Raw genomic sequence first — 20,752 nt, 5'->3', positions numbered from 1 at the left:
CAACCTGCTGCAAGAGCTGCATTTACTCATGGTGTCCCGTGCAGATACTGTATGAACTGACTTGCAACATTCCCTGAACCACAGTAATTAATTTTAATAGCAATGCTAGTCATTAAAGATATATGCAACAGGAAAAAAAATGCTGATTGGATGAATACCAAAATTTGTAGTTTTGCGTGCCTCTCACGTGTACACAATATACACACTGGACTATTTTTTATGTTATCTGTTCAAGTTAATAAAATTCTATTTTTGACTTTAAGGCTCTCAGGGAAGCTCAGTGCAAACACAGAAACCCAATTCATTGCATAACGTGTTTTTTGGTCTTGAGAACGTCATAAGGCTGGAGGATACTAAATGATTCAACAGCAGTGGGATATTTACATGACCGCCAGGGGGCGTGACTGACCCCTCTTGAAATACGCTGTAGTATCTGTCGCTCTCTGGTGGACGTTCTTGGTAAGCACATAAACTCAAACCTTGCTTAAGGTGCAAAATAAACCAAATCACTCCTTTTGACTATCATTCAAATCCTTTGGCTTTTTACCCCCAAAGCCCTCCTGTATCCAACAACGTATTACCCGAGTTTGTAAACAATACAACAATATACAAAAATATCAATATGTAGCACGATACGATCGATATTTGGCTCGATCTGCCCACCCTCTTCCAGTTGATCGTTGGAGTTCCAGGTGTTCCAACCCACGTGTGGATAATGGGCCAATTAAAATGTCTCTAATTGGTTGGCGTAAAAGTCGCATAAAGCCATGCAGGAGTTGATTGGCGGCTTCAATGTGAGCACGCAGGTAGGCATCGTGGAGAAGGTTTTTCTTGAAACGCTTAAATTTAGCTCTCCTATGGTTTTGCTAGCAACACACAACGTGGTGTAGTTATGTTGCAGTTCGCTTCTAATTTCAAAATTAGAGTACTTGTGAACTTATTTGTGTCCATTTATGCACCCCCACTTAGTTAAATACAGTTGCTTAACCTTGCACTATTTTCAAATGTTGTTGTTGTTGTGTAGGACGTAATTGCACGTGTGGAACCTCTTTCAACAATTGTATTAAAATTCGTTGCAATAATTGGACAATGCATGCTTCTCTTACGATAGGTGGCATAGAAGATGGACGCTTCTCTGACAGATTTACTGATCAGAGGATTTCCACGGGCAAACAGTCCAGCTCCTGTGAAATAAAACTTTGAAAACAAGTGTCAATTATTGGCATAACTAATGTGTAGATTTATAGTGTTTAACACCTCATCCAAACTATGTACACTGTTTTTATAATTTAAACGATTGGCTTTACATGAAAGACTTGAGGTGAAGAGAAGTGTAAACCTAAAAGGGGCTAGTTTATTTATAAATATCCATTCGGATATTTATATCCATTAGGTTTATTTTTAAATTGCAAGTTAAAGAAGCTACATTTTCACTACCGGTTTAAGTTCAATGAACGCACCGTACAACTTCTATGAGGAAATCCTGTATGTTTCCCGTCAGCCCGTGCGCGCGTGACGACAACTTTCAATGACGTCAGCAAAATACGCGAGAGTTTGAGGTGAGATTTCATTTCCGCCACCGATCCAACATGGCGCCGTAGATACGTTGTTATTGTTCTACTACTCATTCAAGCCTTGGTTTATCTCCCATCTTATACACGGAAACTGCCTAAGGAGGTTGGCGTGGGTATGAGAGGAATATCAGGAGATAATGCTGAGATCAACCGGCTTCTTTCGTGGGCTTGACTGTCCATTTTATACGGAACCCACAGAGGGCAAAGACAGCGGGTGCAACAGACCTTACTGTCACTTCAGGCACAGCCAGCAGAGACGGATTTCCTACGTAGCAGCAGTCGACATTAAAAAGCTCCATACCGCCCAAAAAGGTGATTATGTCTAGGACTTTAAACAATAGCTAACCACTGAACTGCGTGTGGGTGCCAGGATATCAGTGGGCAAAACCTTCCGAATTCTGCTTTGAACACGTATTTGTAATAATATGGCTAACGGAACCATTATTGCTTCAATCAGTCCGGGATTAATTGTATCTATGGATTTTATTTGAAGGAATAAGCGGTTGAAATGCTGTTCTATATTTGTCACGATTTAATTTCAAGACACATAAGTGTATTATACTGTATGTCTCAGACACACTACTCACAAAAAGTTAGGGAAATTTCAGGATGTACAAAAAAGCACCATTCTCCGTCTAACTGTTGCGTGTGTGTGTGCGCGTGTGATCCCTGAATCGACCAGTACATTTCCTGGTTCAATTGGAATTAGTATTTCAACAGTCCTCTTCATCGTGCTGCTCACATTTTGACATCATGAGATCAAGATGACACCTAACGATCGATCAACACTACCTCACCATAACAAGGCTTCAAACAGGACTGCGTTTAGAGTGTCATCGGCAAGTTGCAACGGATAGTGAGAGGCTGGAAGAGTCACAGAAAGACATACTGTATGCCAGGGGTGCTCACACCTTTTCAGCCTGCGAGCTACTTTTAATATGAGTGTTTATCTATGTTGTACATGTATATCAGTTCCAAGTCGATCAACTGTCTCTTACTATAAAACATACAACATATCAAAGTTTACAGGTAAAAATGTAGTTGATATTCAGTAATTCACAGTTCAATTCAATAAAGATAAATACTCATAATTCCTCAGTAGTTGTGTGCATAACCTGAGTACCGGTAATGCAGTATGTCAGTCGGAATAGCTACGTAGTGGTCATGGATCAGTTCATGTATTAGCATTTGCTATCAAACATTGCAAATACACAAGAAATGAAAATGATGATCCAAAAGACAATGTGGCTGAAGTCAAGGGAACATAATAAAAAGATTTCAGCAATAGGCACGTTTTCCAATTAATCATAAAATAATACTTTAGGAAACTGAAGTGCAGAAAACACGAGTTTCTATAGTGGAGTTCAAGACGTGCAGCAAAGCCATCAAACATTTCACTTACATAACTAGCCGCTACAATTGAAAGGATAACTTATGTTATAGGCATCTTACAGCTGAGTTGGTTTATCCGGAATTCAAATAATAAAGATGAGTGTTGCATCGCCGTGTGTGGCTTACGACGTCAGTTCCCCGCCTTATCTTTGCCAATAGCAAAGCTTAATGTCAGCTGACTGATGTCATGTGACATCTACAAAGTGACGTTTACACGATCGACCGGTAGCTTGCGATTGGCGTGATGGCCGTCCCTGCTGTATGCCTTGTTGTGTATTTTGCCTTTCAGCTCCTTATTAGAGAAGTTGTGCAAAATGACTGAAATATTGAACAGGTGGTCATGTGCATTCAAAAGTTTAGAGAAGATTTTAGGTTTGGGATATATCCCCAGCTTTTTGTGAGTGGTATATATCAAACGGGACCTTTGCCACAGCGGCTGGCTTGAAAAGACCATGTCAAGTCAGCCAAATGAGCCGAGTCTGTCGTCGATAATGAATATGTTAGCTTATGGTCATGCAGTCTGTGCAGTGACAAAGACATTCTATTGTGTACAGCACTTGAGTGTTTGAGGGCGAACCCGCTGAGAGTTTGTGCTGTGGACGTACATTGTGATGAGTCTTTTATGGTTAAAACTAGAGCTGCACAACAAAAAGAAATTGCGATCTCGCTATACATGCACTCTACTTTCTGACAGCAATTTGTACTTCTATTTTACTTAAAGAGCTGCATCACAAACAAACGCTGTACTCAAAGACTCATGCTGTACTGTCGTTGGCATGTCGACTGAAACTTCCTCCTGTCCCCCAGTCGGTCTCGCCGGCCAGGACGAGTTGGCTCCACTCACCTGGTTATCCCCGCTGATGGCTGCGAGAGGCGCAATCGCTTGAATTTTCTTTTGACTTGTCTTGTTGAGTGAGCGACCGTGTCATCTGTTTTTTGTCAACTGGTCTTCCGGGACCTCCCATTTAGAATGACCAAAGAAAGACTATTGGAAGTTTCTTTAAAGCAGAATGAGACAATGAGGAGTCTAATAATAATCAGTCATCATAAAAAAAAGTGTGATTTCTTTTAAAGTGTAAGCCCCCAAAAATTGTCCCAGTGAATCCCAATCTCAATTCTGAGAAAGGATGTCATGATTTTATTTAATTTTTTTGCAGAATCACGCCGTCGTAGTTGGCCACCAAACTGAATCCAAAAACTGTGTTGCATTCCCACAGAACAAGGCTATGACCCCTTCAAACCAGAAGTTGTGAGGCCTCAGGAGCAGCAGAATGGGGCGCCATCCCCCTCGGGAGACATCAGCGGTGCTCTGGAGCTGGTCAACAAGGCCATCGAGGAGGTTAGCAATGAGGTGGAGAGGGAGAGGAGGAAGCTGTCTAGGATCGGGGACGGACCTTATGAACCCAGTGGAAGAAGTGTGCCTTCCTCGGATGCTGTTAAAGGTCAAGCGACAGCAGCAGCAGGCACACACTTGGCCTACGATCCTGGGTGTTACCAGATGACGTCAGGGGGGTATAACCCCAATCCTGGTTGCAGCAAGTACACTCTGGATTTGGACAGTCGGGGAAGCAATAGCAACTCCATGGAGTACGTACCTACGTCTTTGAAAAAGAATCCACCTCGGACACACACGCAACAAATCCCCTCTCCTCCCCCGAGTCCTAAATTTTCCAGGACATCCTCCTTGACATGTAAATACACCGTGGACACTTCCAGACCCTCTACAGACATGGAGTATGACCCGCTCTCCAACTATGCTGCAGGAATAGCGGGAAAGACTAAAAGGGATGATAACAACCGTGATGTTACGGTGGAGGGCAAAAAGACACACAGCCTCAAAGCATCAGCTGACACTTTTGTCCCGTCTGTGAAAAACCCACAGCAGCAGACTGTGAGCACAAACAAGTACGCATTCTCTGACTCGGATGGGGAGAGCTCTGGAACCGAATACAGACCCACTTCGCTTAGTAGTCTCCAGCAGAGGCAAGGCAAGAGTTTAATGCTGATGGGAACCAATTTGGGGAAAGAGAGGACTGAGGGTACCCTAAAAGCACTGGGGCAGAGAAATGAACAGAACTTGCACACACAGGGGCAGCTAAAAAAAAGGACCAGCCCAAATAAAAAGAACACGGTCAGTCAAAGTAGTCACATAAAAAGTGAGAAGGTTCAGAATGCAAAAGTGGGCCAAACCTCTCTTATTAGTAAGAGCAGCAACAAGAATAAGAAGAAAGAGTCCCAAAAGAACTCACACCAGGACTCTACAAAAAAGGAGAATAAAAGCCACGGGAAGAGTAATGATCGAAAGAACATTGTTAAGGTGATGACAGCTGATAAAGTTAATAGGGAACACAAGAGAGGCGATGGAAAGCTTAAATCTCCGGGGCAAGTAAAAACGAACTTGAGCAAACGAGACAAAGCCACAGAAAACGGTGCAGGGGAAAGCAGGAAGTCCAAGACGTCGGACAAGGAGCAAAGCAAGCAGAAGGTGAAGCAACACAAAAACAGTAAAGTGGATGGTAGCAAAACAATTAAGGTTGGAAAGAAACTTAACAAAAGCAGCTCTTCGAGTGCCAGCGCTAAGAGCACAGCTAGTCCTGCGAGCAGCAAAGATAAAGTCAAACATAGCATTAGCCCCAAAAACGGGAAAAGGCTGAAGCAAAAAGAAAGAACCGTGAGTCTCAGTCACGCTGATCTTTTTGGGGATGAGAGTGCAGAGGAGGCCGAACCGATGGAGGTGGATGGCGGCGATGAAGAGCCGGAGGAAATTCTCGTGAGGAAATGTGCTGATGCTTTAAAGAGGGGGCGACTGAATAAGAGGAAAGCATCAGAGCTGACGCCGTCTTCCTCTGAGGATGAGGATGAGGGCACTACAGAGCAGACTGGGGCAGATAAAGACGTTACCGGAATGGACTTGTCAATCTTCCAGGATGATTTGGACTTTGACTCAGATCCGATGGAGGAGTGTTTACGAATCTTTAATGAATCCAAGGATGTGAAGAAGGAAGACAAGGGAAGGCAAACAAAGCAGGTATTGTGTTACACTTATTTGTTTTTTTGTTTTTTTTTTATCAAGCATTGTGTCTTTTTTTTTTAATATGTTGGTGTCACATGTTTATCTTGTGTTCTCAGCCCTCCAGAGATTTAGAGGAGGAGAAGAACACTGAGAGCACTTTAACCACTCTCTTCCCTGGTCAGAAGAAGAGAATTTCACACTTTGTTGCCAAAGGAACTGTAAGTTGTCACATCATCTTCTCAATTCCTTTGTCGGATATCCTACCCGAGACATGGTTGTTAATTAATTAAAGTATCAATAGACCTCCTTATAAGCCGACATTGTAGAAAGTTTTCACAATTTTGTTATTTTTAAATTTTTTACTGTGCATGTTAAATCAATCAAAGTTTGTCGACTGTTTAAAATGCAGGTGAGATTATTGCCAAATGAAAACCTACAATATATCTGTGGAGGATAGTTTCTTACTAGTATGTTTTTCTTTATTACCAATGTATTAATTGGCTAAATGGCAGATCATTTGTGCCCTCCAGAAATATTGGAACGGTTTGGTCAATTTATTTATTTTGGCTGTAGACAGGAAAATGTAGGTTTGACATCAAAAGATTACCATGAGACCAGAGAGCAACATTTGAGCTTTTATTTCCAGGTATTTACATCTAGATGCACAACTTAGAAGATGGCACCTTTTGTTTGAATCCACACATTTTTTATGTGAGCAAAAGTATTGGAACATGTTACGAACAGGTGTGCTTTATGGCAGTACATGCTCACTCAATAAATAGCACTGAATGTCTATGCTCAGTGTTTAGATGGGGAAGGATAGGTTTTGACCATGTAGACTGTATTTCAAGGTGAAAACAACATGAAAACCATAGAGCTGTTTGGTGTCTTTGGGTGAAAACGAAGTAACTGTGAATCAAAGAGGAGATGGAAAATCAATCAGAACCATTGCACAAACATTGGTCATAGCCAGTACAACAATTTAGAATGTCCTGACGGAATAAAGAAACTGCTAGTGTACTAAGTAACAGACATTAACACGTGATGACAAACATTGTGAGCACTGCAAAGAAAGACCCTAATACAACAGTCAGTGACAGCAGCAGCAATCTGTAGAGGACAGGAGTGAAGGTATCACTATCTACTGCTCATAGAAGACTTCATGAACAAAAGTACAATGGTACACCAGAAGATGCAAACCGCTCATTAGCAAGAATAGGAACGATTGATTGAATACGCAATGCAATATTTTTATGTTGTTTTCACCTCTAAATGCAGTCTACATAGGCAAAACCTATCCTACCCAAGCTGAAATTGAGTGTAGACATTCAGTATTATTTATTGATTGAATACGCAATGCCATTGGACACATCTGTCAGTGACATGTTCCAATACTTTTCCTCACATCAAAAATGGGTGGGTTCCCACAAACGATGCTATCTTCTTTGCGCGTCCGATCCAGATGGTCTTATATTTGTCTTTTGAGACCAAACCCAATGTTTTCAAGCTACTGCAAAAATTAAGGAATTGACCCCACTATAGCAATCCTTCTGGAGGGCACTGTGAGATTACAGACTAACCTCTAATTTTCTATTAATGAAGATTATCCACAAAACCAATTGTCTTTTATTTTATGACCAAAGCTTTGGGAAGGCACAGATCAAGCAGAGAGAATATTCAATGTTGCTGTCTGCCGGAGAGTGCCCCCAAGACAAAGAAGACACACAGGCTTATATCATGAAGACGTGAAAGCACACTGAGGCTTTTCATACACTTCTTCTCCCAAGATAAGGAACAATAAATCAGTGGAACCGCTAAGCGCCACTAGGATACCCCCGGCTGGCCAAGGTCGCCGTGTGACCCTGTCCACCTCACAGCAGAGACACTGGAAGAAATATAGTACTGTTGGACTGTTTAGACTAAACTTGGTAGAAGAAAAGATTACTAAAAATTAGTTTTGCTATTCATTTTGCTATCAATCAAGTTTAGACGCTTTGGTGTGACTGCTGCTACTACTGCATCATGCATATATCATGCATATTTGTGCAACACTTACTGAGAACTTGTTTTGTATCAAATTGTTTTCCTTTTTGTCAGAGCGATGCACCTTCAAAGAATGTGGTTCGGCCGTACAGGAGACCCACACCTCAGGAGGTTTGTTATCAACGCATGCAGGTGGCGCAGCAGCAAGCTGCTCAGTTCTCTGCTTCCATCAAAGCTGCCTCACAGAGCTCTTCCAGCACTGGCTCTTCAGGAGGCAAGAAGAGGATCGCACACCGTCCCAATCCGCTGTTAATATCCTCCAACACAAGTATGACGCAACTCTATGTTCAGTGTTTTCGCAGTAATTAGCTTTCATGTCTATTTTTGGTTAGGTGGAGATAATATACTACTGTTTACCCTGTTTGATTGTTCACTTTTCCATACACGTGATCAGGTACAGCTGCACAACCTGAGATACAATATAAGATACAATATAAGAGTTGGATGGCATATTCTGCCTTTGCAAAGGTAATAATGCTCAGATTGGTTGAGAAAACTGTTTTTTAACAATGTGTAGTTGCCGGAACAACAGGCTTTTATTGCAGGTTTGAATTATCTCACAACAGGCACAATATTAATAACAATATTATTATTATTATTATTATTATTAAACAGGCAAATGTTGTGGCAGTAATCCAGCTAAAACTCAACTAAAGATATTGACAGCATCACATGAGTCTTATGTATGTCTTAAATGGCTTATTTTCTCTGATTATATCCACTATATTGGGTAATACAAGTGTAAAGGTGACTATAGGGGTGTTGTTTCATTTCTAGAGGGCTCAAATAATGGTAAAAAAAAACATATTTAGAAGGTCGTAACTCTAACTATGCTCTAATTATGAAAGTAGTCCATTTATAAATAAGGCATCCTACTTCGCGGAAATTCACTTATCACAGCAGTGTCCTGAATCAATTAACCGTGATAAATGAGGGATTACTGTAATTGACAAATGAAATGGATGCGTTAACATTTAACATCACTTTTACCTTTTATTGAAGACTTGTTGGTGAACACGGTGATGACTGGAGGGCGGAGCGAAGGGGGCGGGAGGGCATAGTGGACACGTTCACTCTAGTCCTTTACAAACGTAACTTTAGAGACAGATAAAGCTGTATACATGCTCACTTGAACTTTATTGTAAACATTAGCAGGAGGTACAAACAACATCAAATACACTGGCCCGGCTCACTTTTTGGTATGTGTCCCCATTAAACCATTCCCCCTGCCACCTGTATTAACCGAGGAACCTTTGTAACAGTCGCTACCTTCGTACTTTGCTAGGAGTTCTTTTTTGACTTGAACCGTGTTTCTTATATTCTTTATCAAAGTTGTGCTATTAGCAAAATGTTTGCAGGCATACTTTATTTAAAAAAAAAAAAAAGCACAGATTCATCTAACAATCAGAAATACGAGGTGCACTTGAACACCTCATCAGCAGGCCGCACTTGTCTAGAAGCCCCAGTTGTCCATGTTGTAACATGGGATATTCACACAAAAAGACAAACCATAAATCTTGCAATTCTACCTACACTCAGTGAACCAAGCATCGCTCGTCTGCTCCGGTGATGAGACATGAGACAATTTTTTTCCATCAGAGTGCAACATCTGTCGCGGGCCAAGCAGAAGCTGTAGTAATTCTGCACTTGATCAAACTTATTCAAGATTTGTCAAATGAAAACATGATTGCTGCATAAAACTTCAAAACGTGATATTAGTGTCCACTTCAGAAATGTACAACTTCCTGAGTGTACACTCTAAGTATCATGGGAACTGTGCTTCTTTTAGCCCTAAATTAGTCGCATCATTGTTTAAGGCACAGGGTTCAAAGCGTGTGGGGGGGAAAAAACATTGTGGCTTACAGTCTGGAATTTACGGTATGTAGTATCTCAAATTTAACAGAACTACTATCCGTTTTTCCACAGAGACTGAGTCACCAATGCGTGGATGCTTTGTTTGGTTTGGTACTCGACTAGTTTGTTAGGCGCACGAAAACCGAGACATATTGTGGCAGTAATTTTTGTCGCTCACCAAATACTACCAAAACCGAGGTTCCACTGTACTTTTAAAAACAGATATCATCAGATTGTGCAGTTGTATGTAATCAAGCGTCTGGGTAGTATAACATAAGAACATCCTATTTTGGCAGTTGATAAAGCTTTTTCCTCTCTATGTATTGGTAGGTTCTTCAGATCCTAAACCAGCTGGCAGCCTGCTTGTTAGGACCCAAACCACAGCTGGTATCCTGTCAAAGACCACATCCACCATCGCACAAAAAAGAGTGGCTCACACACCCACCATGAAGGTAGTTCACTTATGTAATATTGTTTAATTAATTACTCCCTCAATAGGTACTCATTGGAAACCGAGCACACATGCTAGTATCACCTTGATAACTGTCTCTGTAAAGTCAGGTTCAGCTACAGTACACTTCAGTTTAGCCATAGATATAGTATGGCACCACTGCTGAGGCCAGATTTCATTAAGTAATATCTAGTTATGGTAATTTTTCTTACAAGCTTTTATATGAATGATCAATGAATCTTGATGAATGTGACCTAATACCAGTGTTCTCGCCTACTTGGTCAGAGTGTTTCAATGAAGCGTCCCATCATCCCCATTGAGTTTGGGGCCAAAGTGCCGACCATCATTCGCCAGCGCTACCTCAACTTTTTCATCGACGAGTGCGTCAAGTTTTGCCCATCAGAGGACGTTGCCTTCCAGATGGTATAAGTCACTTCTGTCTGCGCTACTTTTCTCACAGAATAGTTGGATAATCACAGCTTTAATTGTAAGATAATAACTGGTCCATAGCAGTAAAGCAAATTCACTTAGTTTGATAATGAAATGCTTTGATCCTAATCTTTTATTGCATGATAAAGAAAACAAGTTTGTTGTTTCAGGGCCTTGATGAGGAGAAGGTGGTGTATGACCGCAGTAACACGAAGAACATATATCTCAACGTAGCTGTCAACACGCTGAAAAAGCTCCGCAACAAGAGCAGCTCATGCTCCTCACATGTCATGAGTATGTCAGCACAGTCACACATTATACTGTTTGAGCATACCTCTCCGCTTTGGATCAAAATTTTAAGACCAGCTGAAAAATAGCAAGAATTTTCATTTTGCACTATTTGGATCTTAAGGAGTAGAGCTTCAAAATGAAAAAAGAAGAAATGGCAGGCCACCGTGCAGCCAACATCCCTTGCCATTCATCCCCAAATTGTTCTCCATGGGATTTAGATCAGGGGGAACATGCAGGATGGTCCAAATGCATTATGTCATTCCTGTGTCAGGCGGGCATTGTGACGAGGGCCTTCAGTCATGAGCGCTGCCTCCTGTAACATGTCTACATAGTCAGCAGACGTTTGACGCCCCTGCACAACCTGAAGCTCCATTGTTCCATTCAATGAAAAAGCACCCCAGATCTTGATGGCGCTCCCTCCACTGTGCTGTGTGGAAAACATTTCCGGTGGGATGTCCTTGTCATGCTAGTAAAGATGGAAGCCATCAGGACTGTCAAGGTTCCATTTTTCCTCATCAGAGAATCACAGAACAGCCTTCATTTAGGCCGAGGATCGCCCCGTGTCTTGAAGGACAGCCAAATGGGATCCTCCGGCTCAAGTGACATTTCTTGGGTCTACCACCTGACTTTTTTGTTCCATAACCCTCAGGATCCTTTTAAGAAATTGACATGACTCTCACTGCGTCCAACCTCAGCAGCCATGGCGCGCTGGGAAAGGCCTTGCAAATGCAGCTCAACCTGACACAAAATTACATTGAATCCACATTCTCACCCAGATTTTGGCTTCTAAAGGCTGTGGTCTTTAAACTTTTGATCAACTAATGAACAGCCTATTTCACTTTAATGCTTGTTTGCAATAAATTGCTTATTACAATTTTTTTTTTGTCTCACTCCCATTTTTTCTTTTTGCATTTTGAAGCTCTACTTAGAACCTCAAGATCCAACAGTGCTAAATGTAAATTATTGCAAATTTTTCAACTGATCAGGAGCTGCTTCACCTGCTAACATCTTTATGTGTTGTTGCTTTACAGAGGAGACAGGCTTACCTCCTTCCAGGAAATCACAGTCCCACGAGGACGTACTGGGAGGTCGCCTTGCAGCTACAACAAGTTTCACTGTCAACAGGATGGGGAAACAACGAGAAGAGAAGCTAAATGGTAAGAGATTTTCTATTCACACTTTTGACCCCAACAGAATTTCTGCCAGACAAAAAAAATTGGTTTTACTGTTTAATACCCATCTTATAACAGGACATCACAGGAGTCATCATTTAATAAACTTTTCTATCCATTCCATGGTTAGTTTTGAACTTGTTGATCTGCCACACTTCAGGAGCTGCACTGTACAGAAAGCTGAAGCCATACCTGATGACAGAGGAGCAACTGCAGGAGCACGGATACCCTCGAATGAACTCCAGGGCCGCCGGAAAAGCTATTATACATAACCTCCCAGAGAAGAAGACCATCACTGACCGTAAGTATCTACATGAGCACATAGCACACAATAGTGTCATTACAGACATTACATTACATTCATCAGTGGTCACCAACCTTTTTGAGCCCATGATCCCTGGTCTCGGCTATGAACGTAGGCAAGATTCAGCTTTTTCTCATTGTGCCTTTTGCTCTATTGCCGTGCGCTAACACTTAAGATCAGGCTTTGTGGACCGAGCTCAGGGCTGGATGCATGCCTGGCGAGGCATACGGACGTGTTCAAAGTGCAACTCTGTTGGTCAGTGATGTGATAATGTATTTATTTTTTCTAATATTTTCGTGATTGTAGCGGAAACCTAGGACTGTATGTGATTTAGCCAATTCACACAGCCGCTCCGGTCCGAGAGCCAGATACAGTGGAACATTTGATGGGCTTGATTCATAGACAGTTTAGATTGTCTTCTGACCAGCTGATTTGACAATGATATAATGTCTGATGTATTGTTTGGTGTCTTTTTATCACAACACAGACAGACATAAACATATTAGCGCATTTGAACAGCAACTGCCCAGGTGACTCAAATGTGCCATTGGGCCTAAGAGTGACCTGCACTAAATATAAACATGTAATTAGGCAATTTACAACAGCGATCAACCGGGAAAGTCCCAAAAATCAACTGGTCGATCAAGATCGACGGGTTGGCGACCTCTGCGCTACATGGACACAGTCTTGTGAGTCCTCTGCACACAAAAGCTTGAGGATTTGGCAAAACATGGATTATGCTGTAGAAGTTTGACTTTTGACAATTTGACAGTCTCACAACAACAATGGTGCATTAAAGAACAGCCGAACAAAGTGCAAAATCTCAACGCTTTACAGAAAAAAATCATTTGTCTCACAGTGGAGACAATCATATCAGAACTTTTTAACATGTAGTTATTAACAGTACTGTATTGTTCACCTTAATTCTCCAGTCTTTTTGGACTATGCTATGTTTTCAACTTAGTGGGGACAATTCAAGCAGACTCGGCATGAGCTAGAACAGAGATTGTCAGCACACCTTCTGTCTTGTAGAAAGGCATAGTGACCCACACAATGTCCCTATACTTCAGTCCATAGTTTTTCATCCAACTAAACACTGTATTGTGTTTGTAGCCTTTTCCAAGATATGCTGCAGATGTGGTGCCGAGTATAAAGTCAACGCCGGCGGTAACTGTGTCCGCAAAGAAGAATGTGGTTTTCACTGGGGACGTTTGCGCAGACAGAAAGGTAATGTCTATGGCAAGTATATTCTGTATGCTTTTATTTATGTCTGCCTCCACCTGACGTGCCTCTTTTTGTCCTGTTGTGACAGTGGCAGGAGGCTGGGAGACCATTTACAGCTGCTGCTCCGGGGCTGTGGGCTCTCCAGGCTGCCAGACGGCCAAGGTATCATCACACATTGCTTCAAACTGAAAATCTTTGAAATAAAATATCCTCACTCTTGCCTCACTTTTCCACAGCAACATGTTCAGGATGGCCGTAAGGAGTCATTAGGTGGCTATGTGACCACATTCAGCAAACCTCTCCCACCAGATGGCAATGGAGGAGTATATGCATTAGATTGTGAAATGGTAAGTCATGCAAATCAATCTGATGGCTTTTAGAGTGGATGAAATGTATTCTCGCTACACAACTCCCAATGTTTCTTTTGACCTTTTTTCATGGGGAAACAGTGTTACACCAAGCAGGGCCTGGAGCTGACGAGAGTAACAGTCATAAACTCGGACTTAAAAGTCATCTACGACACATTCGTCAAACCTGAGAACAAAGTGGTCGACTTCAATACACGGTGCGTTGCTCCCCAAAAGCCAGACACAAAATGTTGTTACAGCATTTTGAAAGAAGTCCATATTTTGTTTTTGAATCGCAGGTTTTCAGGCGTGACAGCAGAGGACCTGGAGAACGCCACCATCACCTTGAGAGATGTACAAGCTGTGCTGCTCAGTATGTTCAGTGCCGAGTCCATCCTGCTGGGACACAGTCTAGAGAGTGACCTCGTGGCTCTCAAGGTACACACCCCATTTCTTGTCCACGTAAAAGATCACAATGAAGGGACTATAATATAAGTTTAGGGATATGATGCCTTTTCATTCTGTACCTCACAGCATATCAGGGCAATTTCCACATATGATGTGAACATACCCTCTAGAGGTTTTCAGCAGCACAACAATGTGATTGGACTAGAAGTACAGTCATGGCCAAAAGTATTGAGAATGACACAAGTATTGGTTTTCATAAAGTTTGCTGCTTCAGTGTTTTCAGATATTTTAGTCAAATGTTTCTATGGTATACTGGAGTATAACTACAAACATTTCATACGTGTCAAAGGCTTTTATTGAAAGTTACAAGAGTCAATATTTGCAGTATTGACCCTTCTTTTTCAATTGTCCTCGGGCCACATCCTGACTGATGGCAGCACATTACTGCATAATCAATGTTTGGAGTTTGTCAGGATTTGCAGTTTTTGTTTGTCCACCAGCCTCTTGAGGATTGACCACAAGTTCTCAAAGGGATTAAGGTTTGGGTAGTTTCCTGGCCATTGACCTAAAATGATGTTTTTTTTTTCCCCAAGGCAGTATGGTATCACTTTTGCATCGTGGCAAGGTGCTCCATCATGCTGGGAAAAGCATTGTTTGTCACCAAACTGTTCTTGGATGGCTGGGAGAGGTTGCTTTCAGAGGATGTTTTGGTACCATTCTTTAGTCACGGCTGTGTTCTTAGGCAAAATTGTGAGTGAGCCTACACTCTTAGCTCACACATTAACGATTTTAGGATGCTTTACTGTCCGCATGACACAGGACTGATGGTAGTGCTCACCTTTTCTTCTCTGGACAAGCTTTTTTCTGGATGGCCAAACAATTGGAAAGGGGATTCATAAGAGAAAATGGTTTTACCCCAGTCTTCAGGAGTGCAATACCTGTATCTTTTGAAGAATACCAGTCTGTCTCTGATGTTTTCCTGGAGAGAAGTGGCTTCTACGCGCCCTTCTTGAGGCCAGGACAAGCCTCACTGTGCGTGCAGATGCACTCACACCTGCCTGCTGCCATTCCTGAGCAAGCGCTGCACTGGTGGTGCCCCGATCCCGCAGTTTCAGTTAAAAACTGTATTTTGTAGATTGTAAACAGGTTATGCCATAACTACGAAAATGTTCCATTTATTAATATAGAATGGTAATTCGCGGAAAATCACTTATCGCCGTCAGGTTGGAACCAATTAACCGCGATAAACAAGGGACGACTGTATATGCAAATTGCCGTCAAAATTAATATTTGTGTCATTCTCAAAAGTTTTGACCATGCTGTAAGTACTTTTAACTTATGATTTAGCCCAAACTTTTTCCACCGACAGCCGCATACAGAAATATTTTAATAATGCGGCGGCCACTTTGATACATTTTGAACATTAAAGATGCTAGTTTGCTGCTGTAATATTTTCTGTCTTCATCCATTTCAGCTCATTCACAGTTCGGTGGTAGACACAGCCATTGTGTTCCCTCACCGACTCGGTTTACCCTACAAACGTGCCTTGAGGAGCCTAATGGCCGACCACCTTAAACGCATCATCCAGGACAGCGGTGAGAGATCAGTTGTGCTTTACAAAGAGCTGTATATTGGCAGCAATTCAAAAGCCACATTCATACACGTACATATATACTGCTCAAAAAAATTAGAGGAACACTTCAAAAACATATCAGATCTAAACTGGGGGAAAAATGATCTTGAATATCTTTCCTGACAATAATTGGGTGATGTATTAGTAATAAAATGATGCCACATAATTTGAGAGAAATGAAAATGATCACCCTATAGGGGGGGGAAATCAAAGACACCCCAAAAATGAAAGTGAAAAAATGATGCAGCACGCTGGTCCATTCTGCCAAAATGTCATTGTAGCAACTCAAAATGATTCTCAGTAGTTTGTGTGGCCCCCACGTGCTTGTAAGCATGCCTGACAACATCGGGGCATGCTCCTAATGATACTACGGATGGTGTGCTGGGGGATCTGTGAGTGTGAATGGTGGTAACACTTTACAATTAGGTACACAAAATTACAGTAGTTAATGAGGAACGAACCTCCCTAACCACTACTCATTAGTTACTCATTAGTTCTTCATTAGTTCTGCATTAGTTCCTCAGTAACTACTCTATTTTTGTGTACCTTTTTGTAAAGTGTCACCTGAATGGTTGTTTGTCTATATGTGGCTTGTAACCAGTCCAGGGTGTACCCTGCCTCTTGCTCAAAGTCAGCCGGGGTAGGCTCCAGCATAACCCCGTGGCCCTGATGAGGATTAAGCGGCACAGAAAATGAATGAATAAAGGAATCATTTTTTTAACCTGCTTAATGTAACTTCAGTCAACAGAAATCGCTACAAAATATGCTCTACAAAATCCGCTGCAAGCCAAAAAGCTTCAGTTGTACCTGTCCAAATACAAATAAATAATAATAATAATAATATAAACACTGCAGCTGAAGTTTCTGAAAGCGCTGCTTTTAAGGGCAAATACCCAGGTTTGAAATGCATAGAAAAAAATATCCGTGTTTGGATATATTGTGGAATATATGTGGAATATATTTATTTGATTCTGTATGTCTTCAAATGGGATGCTTCTGTGTGCTTGCTAAAAGTTGCATCATCCCTTCCTCATGTGTTTGCAGTGGAGGGCCACGACTCGAGTGAAGATGCTTTGGCTTGCATGGAACTGATGATGTGGAAGCTGAAGGAGGACGCGAAGGTCAGGAGATGACCTCACGCCGCTCCTTCAGGCCTCGCAACACGCCTCGGAAGGATATTTTGCCGAGTAAAAAGTAAGCTTTTGAGATGGTTTCCACACAATTCTGAGCACAAACAGGCCCAGATGGTTGCTTCCAGAATGTGAGAATGTGACGTGTCGGCCTCTTCAAAGCAGCAGAGCCCTGATTATCAGTGTTACTTTTATTGATATTTCAGTCCTCGATTGTTTGTTAATGCCCAGGGCCTTGAACAGCAACGATTTCTGACAGACTGTAACTTCAGCCTACATTGCACTAGAGGACAGGTCCTCATCTGTGTTAACATACATAAACTTCTCATGGGAAGGAAGCCACTTGTGTGCATTGCTTTCTTAGTCTGTTGGGCGTTACTATGAAAAGGCACTTTTCACAATGCTTGTACAGGCAAGGTACATATTATCAGGATCAGTTCCGAATACACACTCTGTCGCTGTACTTTTGAGTACCAGGCCATATCTCTGTCATGTGCTCTGCATGAAAAAGAATATCTTGAAATATATGATGGTCTAAGTTGAATCAGGCCTGCGTTATTTTATGTTGACTAGACAGGATGCTGTAAATAAGCTCTGTGCAGTTTTCTTTTTGTATTGTTCATTTTTGGTTGTTTATCTTTTCTATTAAAATGGTGTTTAGTAGGAGGAGGAGGACGATGTTGCGTCTTTTTGCGCAAATAGTTCGTGACAGCTCTCCCTCGGAAGTACAGTGCGGGGCCCCCATCCGGAGTGTGTGTCCTCTCGGCAGCAGGTGCAGCGGCTGTGGACCTCCTTTCTCCAGCAGATGTGATAAGTGAGGATAAACGGGAGTGAAAGGCTAAACTGAGAGGCCCATCCTTTGCCTATTAAGCTCCTCACGTCGCATGTCAGGATGCATTTCCCCAGGCCAGGCCAGAGACCCCAGGTATTAAAAGAGCCAGATAGCTGGGATCAATACCCACACAATGTTGCAGTGACAGGGAGGGGGGCTTCCTAGTGTTTACTGACTGTTGCCGAGGTTTTCTTCAAACATGCGGAGCAAAGCAGCTTAGAGGGGTTGTCTTCATTATGAAATTCAATCAATGCTTTCCTTTCTCTCTCTCTCTCTGCCGTGATCACCGTTGACTAGTCGAGGGTTACGCTAATGTGGGGGCTCTGAAATTGACCCCATGCTGAGGGAAGGAGAGCAGAGAAACACTTGACTAAACTTTTTTTCTATAATGTAAGTCTTAACAAAATGTAAATGCTTTCGTTTGTTTCAGACAACTTACATCGTAAATAACATTGCATGTTTTTTTTTTTGCACAATGCATAATATCCGACAAGCATGTTTTTTTTACATTTGCGCAATTCAACATATCCGTAAAGAAGTAGGGAGAAGAAGAATGTTCACCTGTCATAGACAGAGACGCTCGCATCGAGTGGGTTTGTCAACGTCGCCGCCATATTGTGTCAAGGCTGCGCTGTACATTTATACAAGTAAACGTGCTTGCTTTCACAAAGAAATGTGTGTTAGTGCCTCTCGTTTATACATTCACACGCGCACTAATAGACTTTGGAAACAGTTAGGCACCAAAAACTTGACAAGATCAAATACATTGTTTTTGGTGCCTCTTTCCCAAGTCTAGTAGTGCGTGTGTGAATGTATAAACGTGAGGAATTAACAAGAATTTTGTTGTAGAAAGGCGCTGTATGAAAGTAAGTACATTTACTTGTATTCATTGACAGCGCAGCTTTGCCAAATCCAATATGGCGGAGACCTTAGATAGCTAACGAAGTGACGAAAGAAAAACGCGTTATAGAACATACCTCCGTCAGGAAACGCACATACAGAATTTTGCTCTTTTTTTCCTCATTGCTTTTCCGTTTAGTTTCCAGTAAATTTCTCGTAGTTTGACTTTCATCAAAAACGAACCAAAAAAAAATCCTCACTGATTGTAACCAGGAGCAGCAAAGTGGAACTAAAGTTTTTATTGCTTGACTGGGGAATATCCATTAGTTTCAAACGCAAATGTTGACAGTTATGGTTGAAAATGAAAGGAGTAAAAAAAAGACATGTGTAAATAGGACACAGACTGTAGACTAAGCAATACTTACTAAATGACAAATAAAATCAGGATAAAGCACTGTATATCAGACACGCTGGTATAACTACTACTTATTACTACCGATTAGTGTGATAACTTAATTACCATTTGACATTGAACATCAAGACAAAGCATTTATAAACAATGTGAAATACCCCGATGGGTGTTATGCTACTACCTTCTGCCTTTCATGCAGATGATGTGCGTTCGATTCCTGACCAGAACCCCAACACCCATCTTCTGGAGACGTCCAGTGCCGTTCCCAAGCTCGGCTAAATAGGAGGGTTGTATCAGTATTTTTGGCCTTTTGACAATGTTATTACAGATTATGGAACTGAAAATGTTTTTAGCAAGTAGCCAAAGCAAACCCGATAATGCATTTTTATAAAGCTTATTTCATTAAGTTTAGAATTCGCTGGTATTGTTGTAAATCTACAATGTGGTGTCATGACGGAGAAACAGCATGGAACCATACATTCTAAAAGATGGAGAAACCCCACATTCTCCACGACAAAGATGGGCTGGTTGCCCAAAGCAATGAATTCCACCGAAATTCCAGCTTGGTGCTTTGGCGTAGCAGCCTTTTAGTCGTTGGCCTTGCTCTGTTTTCGTCCTGAGATGATGTGTTAAATTTGTGGTATTCAATGCAGGTCTGCTAGTACCACCCCTTTTTAAATTGTCATTTTGTAGGATTATTTTCATTTACAATGTAGACGTACGTTCATACAGCTGACGAGGCTTTTTTTTTTTTTTTACTTTCCAGCCTGCAGCAAAAACAAAGCACTTTACAGCAGATGCCATAAAGGTGGGCTCATCCTCTGATCAGTAAAAAATTTAAAAAAGGGGGAAATTCAGGCCAATTATCTCATCAGGGAGGGTATCTGTTGTAAAAAAAAAAAAAAAAAATTATAAAATAATGTAAAATCAGGTTTTTGCTTTTTTTGTGCTGATAAAATTATAAAATTACATTTAATCTGCAATTTTGGGAAAAAAACATGCTGCATCTTCAGTCAGCAGATGAACCCGGACGGATAGAGTCCACGACAAAGGTGACACATTCATTATTGTATATATTTGTACCAGTATGCTTGAAATTGTATCTAACTTTAGTTTTATTGCTTAACTTGAAAAAGACAACAGTGTTTATTCCTTGTTAGTGTGGCCTCAGTTTTTACCCTTGACCACAGCCAGCCTTGCCCGCTGTGGGTTCCACACCCACAGCTTCCCACCCCACCCCACTCTTTGTCTTTAATCTACAGGACTTTGGCCCAATTAAGAGACTTGATCTTTACTGAGCCACGTATTGATCTGCTTTGCTGGGCTCCCAAGGGCAGACTGAACACATCAGAAGTAATGGGACACTAATAGGTATTCACTTTTTTGTTATGATGATTTCACAC

General features: G+C 41.6%; 1 protein-coding gene across 9 annotated transcripts; it reads left to right on the top strand.

Moving 5' to 3' along the window:
- The first annotated feature begins 1,557 nt into the window (after positions 1-1,557).
- rexo1 (REX1, RNA exonuclease 1 homolog) lies at positions 1,558-20,605 on the top strand. 9 transcript variants are annotated; one of them, XR_008572766.1, is made up of 18 exons: positions 1,558-1,886; positions 4,184-5,994; positions 6,096-6,197; positions 8,077-8,290; positions 10,207-10,328; positions 10,613-10,750; positions 10,927-11,050; positions 12,079-12,204; positions 12,380-12,520; positions 13,637-13,750; positions 13,836-13,909; positions 13,984-14,094; positions 14,197-14,312; positions 14,394-14,532; positions 15,977-16,097; positions 17,180-17,329; positions 20,116-20,157; positions 20,574-20,605. XR_008572766.1 is itself a non-coding variant. In XM_054790699.1 (16 exons), exons 1-16 carry the CDS (start codon positions 1,712-1,714, stop codon positions 17,266-17,268), a joined length of 3,717 nt encoding a protein of 1,238 aa, XP_054646674.1. In that variant the 5' UTR covers positions 1,558-1,711; the 3' UTR covers positions 17,269-20,605. The 9 variants fall into 9 exon arrangements, 1 of the variants encoding a protein (XP_054646674.1); XR_008572765.1 differs by having other exon boundaries at positions 20,116-20,605; XR_008572764.1 differs by having other exon boundaries at positions 19,549-20,605.
- Positions 20,606-20,752: the final 147 nt, after the last annotated feature.

This window comes from Dunckerocampus dactyliophorus, chromosome 10 (assembly GCF_027744805.1).
Source record: "Dunckerocampus dactyliophorus isolate RoL2022-P2 chromosome 10, RoL_Ddac_1.1, whole genome shotgun sequence".
Classification (NCBI taxonomy): domain Eukaryota; kingdom Metazoa; phylum Chordata; class Actinopteri; order Syngnathiformes; family Syngnathidae; genus Dunckerocampus; species Dunckerocampus dactyliophorus.
Note: the sequence above shows the minus strand (reverse complement) of the source record. Positions and strands in the feature narration are given on the sequence as shown.